The sequence below is a fragment of the Cynara cardunculus genome (assembly GCF_001531365.2).
Source record: "Cynara cardunculus var. scolymus isolate 2C chromosome LG 17, CcrdV1, whole genome shotgun sequence".
Taxonomy (NCBI): Eukaryota; Viridiplantae; Streptophyta; class Magnoliopsida; order Asterales; family Asteraceae; genus Cynara; species Cynara cardunculus.
Window position 1 is genome coordinate 10665668 of NC_037544.1, and position 17759 is coordinate 10683426.

The 17759-nt window shown below is 33.8% G+C and overlaps 1 protein-coding gene across 6 annotated transcripts; it reads left to right on the forward strand.

The window, feature by feature from the left end:
• The first annotated feature begins 2083 nt into the window (after positions 1 to 2083).
• On the forward strand, positions 2084 to 10917 carry LOC112500264 (protein NETWORKED 1A). 6 transcript variants are annotated; one of them, XM_025103674.1, is made up of 5 exons: positions 2084 to 2317; positions 2789 to 2898; positions 2988 to 3221; positions 4860 to 8623; positions 9580 to 10917. In XM_025103674.1, the coding sequence occupies exons 3-5, from the start codon at positions 3119 to 3121 to the stop codon at positions 10675 to 10677; spliced, it is 4965 nt and encodes a 1654-aa protein (XP_024959442.1). In that variant the 5' UTR covers positions 2084 to 2317; positions 2789 to 2898; positions 2988 to 3118; the 3' UTR covers positions 10678 to 10917. The 6 variants fall into 6 exon arrangements, with proteins under 6 accessions (XP_024959442.1, XP_024959444.1, XP_024959445.1 ...); XM_025103676.1 differs by having other exon boundaries at positions 3082 to 3221; XM_025103677.1 differs by lacking the exon at positions 2789 to 2898.
• Positions 10918 to 17759: the final 6842 nt, after the last annotated feature.

Here is a 17759-nt window from a genome sequence, read left to right on the forward strand (position 1 = left end):
TTATCTAAACTATGGATAAGCTTTAGTATTTAAGAACAACTCGAAGTCTAGCTGTTGATTTGTCATCTCCAGCTGTCTTTCATGGTATGATGAATCATCCTTATCTTTAAATCTTCATCGTATGCTTCTGGATTAATTGCTGAAGAATTCTCTAAGTGTTGTTGACCAGAGGGGCGATGAAGATGCTCTTTCCATCGCATCTCTGGTTGTCCATCGGCCCTCTGGTTGTACTCCAGACTTAGCCAATTCTGCCATGATGTCTTCATCGGTCTTCTGGTTCTTCATCACTTATTGTATTTCATTACTTTTTCACTTTATGAATTATGGGGTTTAACAAAAAATTGTGTTATCCTACAACCTTTAAGAAATTCGTTGTTCCACTCCTATGTGGATCGAAACAAACCGATGGGGGAGGTTTTCCATCGCCATAGAACAAGGTTTTCACTACCCAAAATGGAGAGGGTAAGAGGGTTTTCATATGTTAGTGACAGAATAGAAAGGTGGGGTTAGGGTTCGTTGTTGGAGACGTAATAGATCGGGATGGGGTGGGGTTTTTCATCTGTTATCAAATGTGCATATACTTAACAAGGGTTGAGTTCCGGTGAGAATGTAAGTTACGGTGAGAAGGGTAAGAAGGTATCTCCAACCCTAGTTGAAGATCAACACTACAGATCAATTCCCGTGATAAGCGCAATTCATGGGGGTGGGGTTGAGATTAAAAGTGATTAGATGGCTAGATTCCTTATGTAATATTTATATATATGATTAATTTATTTTTTATTAAGAAAAGAGAAAAGAGGTAAAAAGACTATATATATAGGCCTCGATTTAAGAGAAATAATTTAACTATCTCAATTCAAGCGACCATCAGTGTTATAAAAATGAAAAGTTAAGGACCACCAATATAAATAGTGTCGTTGAGGGATGATATACAATTTTGAAATAAACCACAAAGACCAAGAAGGTAATTCACTCTTTTTGTTGACAATTCCTTATTAGATATATACGTAGTGGTTAATAGTTGATAAGTTCAATTATATTTGTCTATTGCATTAATGAGTTCCGCATTTGTAAGCACCGGCCTATGCCACATGCCAATGTAACAGTTGTCAATTATATTTGACTTGACATGGTATATTTCATTAACATGTGTGTCTTTAACATAACCTATATCGCTCCTTATAGCATATCTGCATATCGGTTTCTCTAAGGTACAACTTATTACAATAAAAAATTAGAATCCTCTTATAAATTATTGAAACAAGACTAATACATAATTTTTTTATGCAATTTGTTACCAATATAAAAACCAAAAAATCTTACTCCCAAAATCATTAAGAATTCCGTCAAAAACCCAAAATTTTTATAAGATCCACCACCATCAAATTTATTACTAGTACATAAATTTCTATACAAAACCTAATTTTTGTTGGAACCACCACGATCAACTTCACATTCTTTTCTTTGCTACGATGCTCATTGTTGATCATCTCATACCTACTAAGTTTCTTCTATTGATCTCTCATATATTAGTGAATTAAACCAATAATAAAGGATAGTTTGATTCTTACGTATAAAACAATGAAACTTAAGAAAATATATAAATGGAAATATATTTTAAAATCAATGGCCAAAGATTGATTTTTCAAGATGTACACACCATATCCATCCTATCATACCCCCCACCACCTTGTCGTTTTTTATGTTGCATCTCTATAGAAATTATAAAAAGATATACTAAAAAAAAGAAATTAGAGAGAGAAATTGTAATAACAAGTAGATTATAAACAACCATTAATATAAAAGAACAAGAATCAAAATGTTCTGGATACAAATTAAATAAAAACCTTTCAACTAAAAGTATACCTAGCTAACACTCAAGGGACTATTTCTGTAATTAATCTTAACTTTTTACAGGTTTAATTCGAATATTTTATGTATTTATAGTATTTATTGGAGGAAACATGCTTATAATGGACAAAATCATGAAGCTTGAGTATTTTACCATTTATTATGCGTGGATTCGAGTACCCCCCAATAAACTAAACATATTTAGTAGAACCCTTCACGTTTCCCACTTGTGCTTTTTACAGACCAGTAGTCATTCTCACACTGTACCAAATGCCTGAAATAAAATTGTAGAAAGAAGTGACCCAATAGTCAAAAGCATCAAGAAATACTACCGTTGAATGTGAGAGTTTGGAGAGAGAGAAGAAGCAAAAATGGGTTGATGAAGGATATTTCGCTGTTGGGGTGAAGGGTTGCGCTGCAGATCAGAATCCAGAACCCCATTTGGAAGATTTCATTTTTGTGTAAGGTAATTGATCTTAATGTTTTGAGGCTCAAGTTTTCATTTTTTTCTTCTTGAATTTGTTTTCTTTCTTTCTTGTCCTCTACTGCCAATCGAACTCATCTGGGTTCTGGTAGATGGGTTTGTGTAAATCCTCTCAAACTGTTTCCATTTGCATAAAACGGCTATGTTTGTTTTCCCCTTTTGAATTATTTTTTATTTAATCAGTTTCACCACTTCATTCTCCTGAACCCACTTTGGGTCCTATCCTTGATACCCAGTTATGATAAGCTATTGAAAAGGGTAAATGTAAATGGGTTGTTCTCTTTGTTGAAATATCTTGACTGATTTTGGGTTATTACTTGGATGTGAATGCTAGAGTTTTGTCAGCAAAATCTTGTTTTTTGTACATATTTTCTTGAAAAAAATATGTTGTCTAAATAATTTCAATCGTCCACTTGACAAGTCATTGTGTAATTAACATATATTTTTGTTCAGATTTAGAGGTCTCATAGCTATCTCCTTGCTTCTTGGTCTTCTTGGATACAACTAAATTGAGGGGTTGTTTTTTTCCCCTATAAAAAACCAACTTCTGCTTGATTTAGAAGGTAATTTCATGTATTGATATAACCCTAATTCCACTGTTTTGGGTTTGTCTAACTTCACTCTTGTTTTGCTCAATAACTGCTGATTTTAGGTGCAAAGAGTAGGAGTAAAGGAGATAAAGTGGCTTAAGAAAAGAGAGAAAGAAAAAAATTTGATATTGGTTTGATCTCTTTTGGGATTTTCAGATCCAAATCAGTTGAGTTTTTGTTTGTTGGTGGAGTCATGGCTTGCATGTTAAATTCTGATTCAAGGCGCTTGTACTCTTGGTGGTGGGACAGTCACATTAGCCCCAAGAATTCAAAATGGCTTCAGGAGAATCTTACAGGTATGATTTATGCTATGAATTATTGGTTGCTCCTGATATAATTGTTGAGTAAAGAAAAGATAAATTCATAACATTTTTACTTGTTTGAATCACATTCTCCTTGACAAACAACGGTTTATTAGGATATTGTCAGATTACCCTCCAAAAGAGCATTTGAGTGACCGAGGAGTGAAAGGGTCCAAGTCTAGTAAATGTGGGACTCCAACAGTTTGGGTGTTATGCACACCTATTAGTTTTTTGTGAAATTCCATTACTCTTTGCAAGACGTTTTTAGAGCTGAAAGAGTTAAGAAGTATGCCTTGGTGAAAGTTGATGGGCGCCTTTGAGTGGTTTTACTTATCAGTCAAGGGTTGATATGTTTTGAAACAAGGGTTAATACGCAAAACTAAAATTTTCGTATATTGACAAAGAAGAAATTGAATCTGCTTTCTACTTGAGAAGGGGAGTTGGATGCATGTTCTGTGATGGAGGTGAACTTACTACATTGGACCTACAAGATTTTTGTTCTCATAATTTACTAATATATATATATATATATCGAGAGAGAGAGAGAGAGAGTGGGAAAATCCCAAAAAATGAGAAATTGAGGGACACCCTAATAACTATTCATCTGTACAGTGTGCACATGTGCATGCCTTACAAATTACTTGTATGCACATGTGCATACCATACGATGAATGGTTATTAGGGTGTTTTTCAATTTTTTGCAGGTTTCCCGTGAACCTAACCCTATATATATATAAAAAAAAAAAGATTCTGGAGATTAAGTTCAGTGATCCAATAACTAATAAGATTGCTCCCAAGGTGTAGCATAGTTGGTCCCAGGGTGGTATACTTGCACACACAGGTGAGGGTTCAAGTCTGTGTTGGGAGTTGCAATTCTTTTGGGGATTGGGCTCCTTGTGGGCACTGGGCTTTTATTTTAACCCAACCACCTAGCAGGCCCACTGCCCATTTTCAATGATACTAAACAGTCAGCTAGTACATTTCCAATCAAAGAACAGAGGTAATGTAGCAGATCAGACAGTCCTTTTGCTGTATAATTTTGTTGTTTACATCACACTTCCATTTTCTATCAAGAGTTGTTATCATTATCACACGGGTTTCTTTATTTTTCACTTTCACACACTTTTCATTAGCCAAGGATCTTCACATAACCAACTGCTTTACTCCCGACGCCCAACCTCCGGGTGGGATATACCGGTTTACATGGGTTTGATTTATGTGAAGAAGGTGATAACTGGATGCCATTGTTCCATTCAATCGTTCCATCAAACATGTTTGATTTTAAGTTCATACTGTTTCACATGTTTGTTCTTGTATGTGTTTCTATGTGAAATGTATATTGATGCTTTTTTTCACATGCAAAACAGTCCTGAAAGTTTCATGTATGTGTTGTTTCATATACGAAACAACACAAGTAAAACTGGTTTGTAAACAGTTACTGGGTTTGTATTTGATATACTTTAAGCAACACATTTGTACTTGTTTTAGGCTAGTATTTTAATTTTATAATCTTACCTATCTCTATAGTGTTTTTGAACTTGTTCATTTAAATGTTGTGGAAGATTTTTTCTGTAATTACTAGAAATTTGTTTAGCTTTCACTTGACATCTGGACTATCATTTGTTTAAACAGACATGGATGCCAAAGTCAAATCTATGATCAAGCTCATTGAAGAAGATGCGGATTCCTTTGCAAGAAGGGCGGAAATGTACTATAAGAAACGCCCTGAGCTCATGAAACTAGTCGAGGAGTTCTACCGAGCATACCGTGCGCTTGCTGAAAGATACGATTATGCAACTGGGGAGCTCCGTCATGCCCAACGGACTTTGCAAGCAGCGTTTCCCAACCAAGAACCTTTTGGACCAGCCGAAGATTCATCATCTTCGATCACTACATCTGACTTATCTAGTCAACTTCTGGCTCTCTTTGACCCTGATGACCTGCAAAAGAAGTTTCCAGAAGGAAAGATACAGAATATTGATGAGAATGATGAAATCAAGGCCAAAATTTTTATAGAATCTGAGCGTGCAGATAAAGCGGAATGTGAAATTCAGAACTTAAAGAAGGCTCTGGCTGATGTACTTTCAGAAAAGGAATTTCTTCTCGTTAAGTATCAAGAGAGTTTGGAGAAATTTTCTAGTGTGGATGGAGAACTTAATCGTGTTGTAGAAAGTTCCAAGAAACTAGATGAAAAAGCAAGTGAAGCAGAAAGAGAAGTCCGTATGTTGAAAGAAGCTCTTGGTTTAATGCAGGCTGAAAAGGAAGCTGGTTTGACCAAGCAAATGGAGTATCTGGAAACGATATCAGATTTGGAGGAGAAGATCTCACATGCCCAAGAAGAAGCAAAGGGAATGGGAAAACGGGCAGTTGAAGCAGAAACTGAAGCTCGACATCTGATGAACAAACTCGCTATATTAGAATCCGAAAATGATGCAGGTCTTCTGAACTATGGAAAGTGTCTGGATAGAATATCCGTTCTGGAGAAGAAGATTCTAGAAATGGAGGAAGAAGCCAAAATGTTCTCTACACAAGCTGCTAGAGCTCAGGAGGAAGTTGATAAGCTGAGAAAGGATCTTTCCGAGTTAAACGAGGAAAAAGAAGCTCTTCGTGTTTTATATGCAGAATGCTTGGAGAAATCATATAATCTACAACTTGATCTTTCTTCCGCCCAAAAGGATGTTCAACGCCTGAATACTGAAATTCTTGCAAGAACTAAAAGCCTTCAAAGTGCTGAAGAGATTTGCGTTCGTTTAGAGATTTCAAATCAATCTCTGAAGCTGGAAGCAAGTGATTTGGCCAAGAAAATCATGTTGAAAGATCAAGAATTATGTGAAAAGCACGAGGATTTGGAGAAACTTCGAAGCTGTGCAAAAGACGAACACACGCATTACGTGCAAGTCGAAGCTGCTCTACAGACCTTGCAGACTTTATATACCAGATCTCAAGAAGAGCAGAGAGCTCTTGCACTTGAGCTTAAAAACGGGCTTCTAATGGTGAAAGATTTGGAGATTTGTAAATCGGGTTTAGAAGAAGAAATGCAACAAGTTAAAGATGACAATAAGAGCTTAAACGAACTAAATGCATCTTCTGCTGTTTCGATTAAGAATTCAGAAGTTGAAATCCTTGGATTGAATCAAATGAAGGAGAGACTTGAAGATGAGGTAGCACTGCAACTGGGTCAATGCAGTGCTATGCAGCAAGAAATATGCGGATTGAAAGAAGAAATTACGGAGTTGAATACGAGCCACCAGGCTTTGATGAGTCAACTCGAGTTGGTTGGTTTGAATCCAGAATCTTTTGGGTCATCAGTAAAAAACGTTAAGGAACTTCTTGAGAAGAATACTGCTTTAGAGAGCTCGTTGTTTGATGTAAACTGTGAACTAGAAGGATCAAAAAACAAGGTTGAGGAGCTGCAGAGTTCGTGCGAGTTGTTACATGGAGAAAAAACCGCTCTATTTCTTGAAAAAACCCTTCTTTTGTCTCAATTACACATTATTACTGTTAATATGCAAAAACTCATGGATCAAAGCATTGTTCTTGAGAACTCTCTCTCTAGTGCAAATGTTGAACTTGAACATCTGAGAGAAAAATCGAAGGGATTAGAAGAACTCAGCGAGTTTCTCAACGATGAAAAGTCTAATCTTGTGGCAGAGAGAAGCATGTTGGCATCTCAGTTGGAAAGTGTCCAGAAAAGACTAGAAACTCTCGAGAAACGGTTTACGCAGTTTGAAGAACGATATGGTAGCCTTGAGAAGGAAAAAGAAATCGGAAACTCTCAAATCCAAGAATTAGTGTGTTCTTTAAGCATGGAGAAGCAAGAACGAGAGAGTTTTATGACCAGAAACCAGAAACGGTTAGATGATTTGGAGAATCATATTCATCGTCTTCATGAAGACAACAAGTGGAGGAAAGAAGAGTTTCAGGAAGAACTTGATAAAGCTGTGATCGCCCAGTTTGAGAATTTCATCTTACACAAATTTATACAAGATGTAGAAGAAAAGAACTATACCTTGTTGGTTGAGCGTGAGAAACACGTTGAAGCATCCAAATTGGCTGATAATCTGATTTCCGAGCTGGAGACCGAAATTCTTGAACAACAGGTTGAAGAAGAGCTCTTGTTAGTTGAAGTTGAAAATCTGAGGTTGGGGATTTATCAAGTATTTTTGGCTCTCCAGGTTGGTTCAAAAGGTGGTTTTGTAGATGGGTATGAAACTTCAAAGATCTCTGTCGAAGAGATTATCAGTAATATCAAGGATATGAAATGTGCTCTCTTGAAAGAAGAAGAAGAAAAGCAGCAGTTATTGGTTGAAAACAAGATCGTTTTAACTCTCCTCCAACAACTCAAATTGGAGTTTCAGGAATCGGAGTTACACAAAACTTCCCTGATTAACGAGTACGAAATCATGAAGGATGATTTTACAAAGGCCAAGAATGAGAAACTTGAACTCATTGAAGTCAACAGGCAGTTGATAGTTGAGGTCAACAAGGGAGAAAATGAAGCAAAGATACTTAAGAGTGAAGTTGAGGGTCTACATGCAAGAAAAGATGAATTACAACATGCGTGTATTGATCTACAAGATGCATATGCTCAAGAACTTTATGAAAACCGAGCCCTGAAGAAAGATTTATTGAATCTGAAGGAAGAAAATGATTGTCTAGTTCTAGAATCGTTAGCTCTTGGTAACATTTCAACTGTTTTCAGTAGCTTTAGTGCCGAGAAAGCTGCAGAGCTACGTTTGCTGTCTGATGATCTGGAAAGCCTCCATCGGTTCAACAGTGAGCTCCAAAACGAGCTTATTGTGTTAAGAGAGAAGTTGGAGGTAACAGAAAAGGAAAACTTTCTTATGAAACGTACGATTGAGCAGCTGGAGTCAAAATGTGCAGAATCAGAAGTCAAAGTAGATGCTTTGGAGAAAGAAACGGTCAAACTATCCAATCTGAAAAAGGAGATGGAGTGCCTGCGTGTAGTGAACGGAAATCTTGGATTGGAATTGGATATGTTACATGAAGAACTTGAGGAACGGAGAAATATAGAAGAAAATTTGGCTTCAGAGCTGCAAGAAAGAGAGAATGAGTTTGAATTGTGGGATGCTGAGGCTACTTCCTTCATTTTCGATCTTCAAATATCAAACACGCGTGATATTCTCTTTGAAAATAAAGTTCACGAGTTGGCTGGAGTTTGTGAGAGTCTTGAAGGCGAAATTGCTTCAAAAGATGTGGAGATTGAAGAGATGAAACGAAAGGAAAGCATGATGGAGAGTGAAATCGAAGGATTAAGGGCCCAGTTGCGTGCATATACTCCGGTTATTGGTTTTTTGAAGGAGAATATAGCATCTCTCGAGCATAACTTTTTCAATATGGCGAATCTTATTGTATCTGACAACCGGAAATCAGAGGTACCACTCTTTTTTTCTCCTTCCTCCGGTATGCTATTGGGCTATGTTTGATAAGTTAGTTGTTAGTTGATAAACTAGTCATGTTTGGTTAAAACTAGCTGATGACAATGTAAAATAACCTAAAAGGACATGTTGAAAAATTAATTCGACAAATACAAGGGGCATAACCAAATGGGGGTTTTCAATTAGCTTAAAAGATAAAGCTAGCTTATGGTTTTTGGTATGATAGATCTCTAACCTGATTCAAACATCCAAACCGTCCTTTTGCCTTGAGCATACCATTTTACTTCAAGGAAGATTTTTTTTTTGGCTTTGTTGTTTTAAGAATTGTGAGTTTTCCTTAAAGAAACATAAATTTATTTATGGGTCATTTGAATTTGACTAGAATTGTACTTCATCTACATATCCTCTACAAGATAGCCCTTTCGCCCCAAAATAAGGGTCGACGTTTCTATTTTAGTTTGTACCAAAATAAGTGTCTACTTTTCATTCTTACTCTTAATTATGAGATGGAGAAATTCAATACTCTTATTTTTAAGGGTAAAATTGTCATTTTAGTTAATTAAAAAGTGTAATAATTACACATTTCTAAAACTGTGGGAGGGAGTAGTCGCAATTTAAGCAAGGTTTTGATGTTTACTAGAATAAGCCAGCATCTAGTTTCTTTCTATGCCTGCTAATGGTTCATTCTGTATGAATGATGTTATGATATATCTTGTTTTGCCTTGAATTTGTTTGTTAGTTACTACTTACTAGAGTCGAACCAGTAGCCTTTGGCCCAACAACTCGTTCTAACAGAGTTTCTTGAATTATAATAAGAAAATGGTTTGTCTTTTTTATTGTTGCATCACTCAAGCATATTAGCTTTTTGGATTATAGTTTTGTTGGATGATATATGTAATAATATTCGCCCAACTGAACCTATAAAATCGTTTGTTTGAATGTACATGGTACAGGATGTGGAAGTGGCAGTTCATCCCTATCATCATCAAACTGATCCAGAGTTAATGGGGAGTCCAAAATCCCTTGAACCAAATGGGATTGCAGATTTGATCGAGTTTCAGACAAGGATAACAGCACTCGAAAAAGTAATCGTGGAAGATATGAGCAAGATTGCTAAGCGGGACAGTTCAGAAACCGACATCAAATCAAGATCTGCAAAATTAGAGACCCAAGAGTTGAAATCTCAATTCAGGTCCAGTGAAGACCAAAAACGGACCAAAGCAGAAAAGCTGCGTGGGAAACGTTATCTAACGTTAGATAATCTCAACCTCACAAAGACTAAACCAGAAATGTCTGAAGTAAGGAAAGGGGTTCCAATAAGAGACATTCCACTTGATCAAGCATCAGATGGCTCATCCTCTGCAAATAGCAGGAGCAGAAGCAGAAGAGGGTATTTGCGGACTGATGATATGATTATTGAGCAACTGCAAATGGCGCACAGAATCCACGAAACCGAAAAGAAATCCAAAAAGCTGCCATATGAGCCACAGATCGAGGATTTTGGTGTTGACAAGTTGGAAGTAGTACCTCATCAAGAAGGGACAAAAGGAAAGCTTTTGCAGAGACTGGCTTCAGATGCTCAAAAACTGGCGAATCTTGAAACAACAGTGAAAGATCTGACAAAAAGGTTGGAAACTGGAAAAAAGAGCAAAAAACCCCATTCTGTTGATTTTGGAACCGTGAAAGAACAACTAGAAGAAGCCGAAGAAACCATTTTGCAGCTGGTGAATGTGAACGTGGAATCAACAGCCAGCATTGAAAAGAACCCGTCTTTATCAGCTTGGGTGGAGCAAGAAGATGCGTGGAAAGGGTCGGAAAGAATCAAAAGGGTGCAGTTGGAGGTCCAGAAGATCCAATATGTGTTGCTGAAACTAGATGATGAAAAGAAAAGCAAAGGGAAGAGCGGGTTTTCAAGAACCAAAAGCAGAACGAGCGTGATTTTGAGGGATTTTATTCATCATGGCAAAAGAGGCAGCAGCAGTGGAAGACGGCGTCGACTTTGTGGGTGTTTTATGCCATCTGCGACTAAAGGAGACCGAATCAGAATGTAGGTTTTAACTTTGTGACTGCATGTTTATTTTATGTTATGGATCTTGAAATGTTTCTTTGCAGGTCTAGAATCTAGAGTAATTGCCAAGAACACGCTACCTTATTTGATTCATTTTCAAGAAACCATCATGATCTTATTTGACTTCTAGTTAACTAGTTTTGTGTATTGGGAAATTGGGATGGAAACTGGAGAATAATTGTAAGGTTTGATCTTTATTATGCAAGTTCTATCCTCCATTTTGTATTTTGATCTTGATCTAGTGGCCAAACTGGGCGTTGGGTTTTTCTCAAGTATAGTTTGAATGGTTGGTCCTTGTGCTTGACAAAACAAAATAAAGATCATTGTTTCATGTTTGAAAGGATTGTTATGTGGAACAGAATAGAATAACAAGTGTGTTCCACCCTTATCCTATGGAACAGGATGGAATATGTTTATGTTTTACCAATATAATCACAAAATAAAACTTAATTCTCTTGTAAAACATTATATTTTTACATTTTATTCATTTTTTAAATTTAATTTATTGTATTTTATATTTTTAAACTTCACTTTACTGTACTCAAAAAAATATATAAGGTTTATATATTTTAATTAATTTGTGTAATTTATTAAATATTAATAATAAAAATATATAGAAAAGGATGTAAATTAACAATTGAAAACTACTTTAACTTTTTATATTTTCGTGTTGTTTTAATCGTATTAACGATAACTTTCTAATGATATTGTTATAAAAATATATATATATATATATATATATATTTTAATAAATTACATAATTATTCAAAATATATAAACAACTCATTAGGGTAAATCGGTCATTTTATCTGTCATGTCCATCTTTGTTTTACCAAACGTTGAACAATTGTTCAGTCATGTTTTGTTCTGTTATATCTTGTCTGAATACCAAATGCACCCTACATGTTATAACATCCTAACGTGCTAAGGGGTTGTTTGGTTTGAAGTCCTATATGGATGAAGCAGTTGGTGTGGATTAATCTGTCTGTATAGATTGTAAAGGTTTATTCATTCTGCAAGGAGCGTGTTTTAAATTGGGAGGGACATGTTTGGTAAAAACTTGGTTTTCTACATAAAACTCCCCCTAGAAGCTTACTAAATAAGTCACTTTTTATATCATTAAGCTATCAAACAATCATGTATAATTGATCGAATAAGTTATAAAGTTCATTAAACTGCTAACAAATAGACCATGAGTCCACATGAGTTGTCTTTGGTAGTTATTTTGACTTAAGGTACTTGAGGTGTAACATGTAGTAACTTCTTCAATGAAATTATATAAAAAAAATCTAATTATTAAGAACTCAACGGGACCTTCTCCCTCAAATTAGACAAACAAAAAAGGGAATCCGTTGAGTTCTTACGCTTTCATGTCTACAATTCAATTCATCCGATTACTACTGGGATGAACCCAATCCGGAATATGAACCATAAAGAAAAACGTCTATTAAACCAATCACAAGAATACCAACTACAGTACCTATTATCCAAAGATGAATTCTTCCAGTAGCATCCACCATTTATCCCACTTCCCTCCACATTTCATCAAGTGGTCATGCTAGAGACATAAACAGTCATGGATAATTATGAGATGAAATATTTTTGAATGGGCTAAGAGAGAGAATACCTAGAATGATTATTCTATTATTTTAGTTCTCTCTCGTTTTCTTAATTGAAGAAATAATTGGAAAATAAAACARSWAGTACAAAAATGAGTAATAWCCCCYAGTAGAKGCTGGTACGATTCAATTCAACATTTTGTTCGTTTGGGTTTGATTGTGTCGTAGCTCTATAATTCGGATTAGGTTTATCGTTGTATGAACTGCATTGTTGATACTGACCCCAAAAAGTAAATGGTAGGTATAGCTAGGTCGTGAACAGCCAACTATCGCACTTTAAAAATTGGATAGGTTCGATCTAATGGTCATTGAAGCCTCCTAAAAAGATCTACTAAATTCATCGAGTTGTTCCAAATAATCAAAACGATCAGTGATTAATGGAATTCCTTGTCGGTTCTCTGTGAAATACTCGTTTGGCCGAGGGCTTCCAAACACATCGTAAGCTAAACCAATGCTGACGAATAACAAACCACAATGAATAGGAAAAGTATAATAATGCTATGAATGACCCAATAGCGAATATTAGTAATAATATCAGCAAAAGAACGTTCTCCTGTGCTTCCGGACATGCTGAGCTCCACATATTCTTATACAGTCAAAAAGGGATCGATACTCTTATAATTATATTCGAGAAAACAAGGAAATATCCATTAGGAACCCAAATGTGATTAGGAGCATGGGAACCATCAATGATGCTTCATATGTTCCTCTTCAGGATGAATATTCATCATGAATAAAACATTTGTGATGATTAACATAATCCATATTCCTAATGGATATGCCATATTTATGTTGTGGGTTGTTCTAGGTTCTTAATAAATTTTAGGTTCCTAAGAGAACCTGCCCATGATAAAACTCGCACATATTTCTCATATTTGATGAGGTTTAAACATCTGACTTCGTAGTGGGCCTGTAAACGAACCGAACGTTCAGCGAACCATTCGACGGAAATTTCGTTTATTTAATAAATGAACGAACATGAACAAGTTTTTATGTTCGTTTAGATAAATGAACGGACATGAACAAATGTCTCGTTCGTTCATTTATGTTCATTTACGTTCACGAATGTCCGTTCATTTATGTTCATTTACATTCATGAATGTCCGTTCATTTATGTTCATTTACGTTCATAAATGTCCGTTCATTTATATTCGTTTATTTATGTTCGTTTAATATTTAATTATATTTATATGATCTTTTATTTACATATAATGAAATTTTAAATCTTGTAACTTGACTCATAAAGAGTTAAAGACATTTTTGGGCTAGTCTAACGTGGGACTTTATTTAAACCTAGTCCATTACTTTATTTATGTCCGTTTTAAGGCTAGTCTAAAGTGGGATTTTATTTAAACCTAGTCCATTACTTTATTTATGTTCGTTTTAAATTGTCCGTTTATTTTCGTTAAGTCTGTTTCTTTATGTTCGTTTAATACATTAACAAACGAATATGAATGAACACAAACACGACAACTTTCTAAACGACCGAACACAAACACCTAAATTTTTTTTGTTTATTTTTCATTTTCGTTCATTTGTTCGGTTAATTTAAACGAACGAGCATAAACAAAACTCTATTCGTATTCGTTCGGGTCGTTTACATGCCTACTCTCTAGCATATTGGGATTTATGGTAAGTCACCACTAGACGATTGACCTTAGGTGCAATGCCTCCTTCTTTTCCTATTTTTTGTCTATTTATTTCTTTATTTTCACGTTATTAGTTTTATCTTATAACGATTAAGCTATATTTTTGGTCCCTCGTTTATACCTGTTCTTTGGTTTTCGTCCCTCCGATTATGAAGTACACTCTTGGTTCATTTTTTGTGTTTTGTAGCCCAATGTAGTCCCTGCTGCTAATCCCGTTACTTTAGAGTCCGTTAAGTGGGTCATGTACCTCTCATATGAGGGGTATTTTGGTTATTTTAGGCGAGTGACCAGAAATGCAATTCACTCTAAGATCCATATTTCACCAATTTTCATAAATGGTTAATGATTGTCTAATGAAATAGGTTATTTAGGTATGAATCAACCAATTACGTTCAATATAACTCTTAGGTGATCGATGCATTTTTTTTTAAAATATATTATCTATACTATATTATAAAGCATTCGACAAAAATTCTTAAAAACTATTTTTTTATGCATGAAGTACTGTTTATTGATGCATATTACTTAAAATTCAAGATTACAAATAATTTTGCATAAGTACAACTTATTAAATATTTATTTTTAAATTCGTGTAACTAACTGCAGATAAACATAATCAAATTCATGACAAACATCCATTTTAAATATATGAAATCTAAAATATAATTAAGATAATTATTGAGTTCTAACAGAATGTTTAATTATTATCTTTATAAAAAATATATTATTAAACCAAAACTAAATTACTTTGTTATTAAATCTAAATTAAGTTATGATAAAAAAATATACTTCATTATAAAACATTTGACAAAAAAACTCTTAAAAACCATTTTTTATGCATGAAGTATTGTTTATTGATGCATATTACTTAAAATTCAAGATTCAAGTAATTTGCATAAGTACAACTTATTAAAGCTTTATTAAATTCGTGTAACTAACTACAGATAAATATAATCAAATACAATATAAACATCCATTTTAAATATAGAAAATCTAAAATATAATTAAGATAATCATTGAGTTCAAACAAAATGTTTAATTATTATCCTTACAAAAATTATATTATTAAACCAAAACTAAATTACTTTGTTATTATATGTAAATTAAGTTATAATAAAAAATTGAATTAAATAAGTTACACCAAAAAAATGAGAACTATAAATTATTAATTTGATACTAACATCGATTTATTTTTGTCACATTTTTATGCTATCTTCAAATTTATATTTCATTCAAAAATAAAAACATTATCGCTTTCTTAAAACCACATAAAATCGTATTATATCGATAAAGACAGGATAAAAATTCAACAATAAAATTAAGATTTATCTCACTGCATTGCGTGAGTACCTTTCTAGTATATCAAAGAATAGACACGTTTAATCATACTTCAACGCCTTGAAAATGTTCATAGGTGGGCAAAGGTTTGTTCGATGTTCTAATAGCTGAATTAAAGTGTCTTGGTTTGGATTTAGATGATGTGTGAGGACAAGGTTATGATAACGGTTCAAACATGAAGGGAAAACATCAAGGAGTAGAAAGGAAACTACTAGATATAAATCCTACAACATTTTATACTTCTTGTGCTTCTCATAGTCTTAATTTAACTTTGTGTGATATAGCCAATACTTGTGGTAAAGCTAGAGATTTTTTTGGAATAATTCAACGTATTTATACAATATTTTCTAATTCCACTAAAAGATGGAAAGTGTTTAAAGATAATGTAAAAAGATTGACCGTCAAGTTGTTGTCAACGACTCGCTAGGAGAGTCATATTGATAGTGTAAAGGCTATAAAATTTCAAGTGTTAGAGACAAAAGAAGTTTCACTTCAAGTGGCTAAAATAGATAATGACTCAAAAATTAAAAGTGAAGCAAAACCTTTAGCACACAATGAGCTTGGTGATTTTGAGTTTCTAGTGTCAATAGTGATTTGGTATGAAATATTGTATGCCGTAAATTTGATTAGTAAATATTTACAGTAAGAAAATATGTTAATTGATGTTGCTATTGATCAAGTTAAAGGATTGATTTCTTATTTTATGTGGTTTGGTATGAAATATTGTATGCCGTAAATTTTAAGATCTTTTACCTACACAAAAGATGGGACCTCTTGATATTTTCAAGCATCTGAAACATGTTGAATGCTTCCATAATGTTATTATTGCTTATAGAGTTTTGTTGACTATTCTTGTAACCGTTGCATTTGAAGAAATAAGTTTTTCAAAGTTGAAGCTGTTGAAATCTTATATGCACTCCACAATGACACAAGAAAGGCTTAACAGACTTGCAATGATAGCACTTAAAATGACTTCTGGAAAAAGTTGATTATGAAGAGTTTATTGCAGATTTTGTTTCCAAGAAAGTTAAAAAAATGATTTTATTCAAATGAAGTTTACATGTTAGATATTACTTTGTCTTTTGACTGCTTTTATTTGTAAGACTTTCTAATGTTTTGTATTTAACTTTTATTTGTTTTATCGGCCAATCTACTTATATTTTTTAGAATAGTATAACAGGGCCTCTAAAAAGATTAGAACGACCCTGCTCTAGGTAAGATGGACGAACTTAAAAATCCCGTTTGGAAAAGAATTTCATTCTAATTATATTTTATTAAAATTGTTTACTTTGTCAAAGTGGCTCTACAGTCTAGTACCACCGTAGAGTTTTAAGGTCAATTTTGTAACCTTGGAATGCATCGAGAAATAATTTTAGGTTATATTATAAAAAGCTTTTCTAAAACTTAAAATCCAATTTGGATCCAATGAAAATCAAAACAAATTAATAATACACCATAAGGTATTTAGAATTGTATCTTTTAGGATTTGTCATGCTTGAACGAAACAATTAGAAATCAAGGTAGATTTTCTCTGAAGTTATCCACATACGAACATGTGTAGTTCCACCGGATGCTAGCCCAAAAGAACCCTAATTCTAATATGTGTATCACTGGCAAGATTCTTAACGGCATGAGTTGTGGCATGCGGCAAGGTCAATCTTCAAGCCTTATATATATATATATATATATATATACCTCTATATAGAGGAGCGATCAAATGCTAACCACCCCCTTTTGAGCAAGCCCTACAAACCAATCTCATCTATCCATTTTCTTGATCAATGGTCATGATTAAAATGTGTTATATTTGGAAAGTAAAAAATAAAATAAAATAAAAAGTTTAATATTTAATCAAGGGCAAAATTGGCAAACCATTTTTAACTTCCAGCCATATTGTTCGATCCTTTTGGAAACATATGGACACTGTATTTCATTTTAAAAAACAACACGATTTCATTAGTGAAATTGGTTTCATCAATAAAAACATTTTGCAAACTGTATCTTATTTTTTCATTAGTGAAATTGGTTTCATCGTTCGTCTGTATAATGAAATTTTAGCCAGATATGGTTCAGTTAATGGAACATTTTCTAAAAATCTGAATAACATGTTTTAGATAATGAAATTTGTTTCATCATTGAAATTGGTTTCATGGACTCCACAATTCCAAAAACTGAATGACATTGTTTCAGCAGTGAAATTTGTTGAAATGTTTCCTAACCAAAATGGAATTGGTTTCATGGTTTCTAACCAAGATAAACTCGGTTTTACATATGAAACTAAATATTGTTCAGTCAATGAAAACACTTCAAGAACTGAATAATAATATTTCATTCATTTTTAAATTTGTTTTATGTTTCATAACCAAAATGGAATCGATTTCATGGTTTATAGTCAAGATGAAATTGATATTATTAATGAAACATTTCAAGACCTGAATACTATTATTTCATTAATGAAA

Coding starts and splice junctions, on each gene's coding strand:
- LOC112500264 (XM_025103674.1), top strand. CDS start 3,119: ATGGCTTGCATGTTAAATTCTGATTCAAGGCGCTTGTACTCTTGGTGG. Junction 3,222..4,859: donor GCTTCAGGAGAATCTTACAG/GTATGATTTATG, acceptor TTGTTTAAACAG/ACATGGATGCCAAAGTCAAA. Junction 8,624..9,579: donor CTGACAACCGGAAATCAGAG/GTACCACTCTTT, acceptor TACATGGTACAG/GATGTGGAAGTGGCAGTTCA.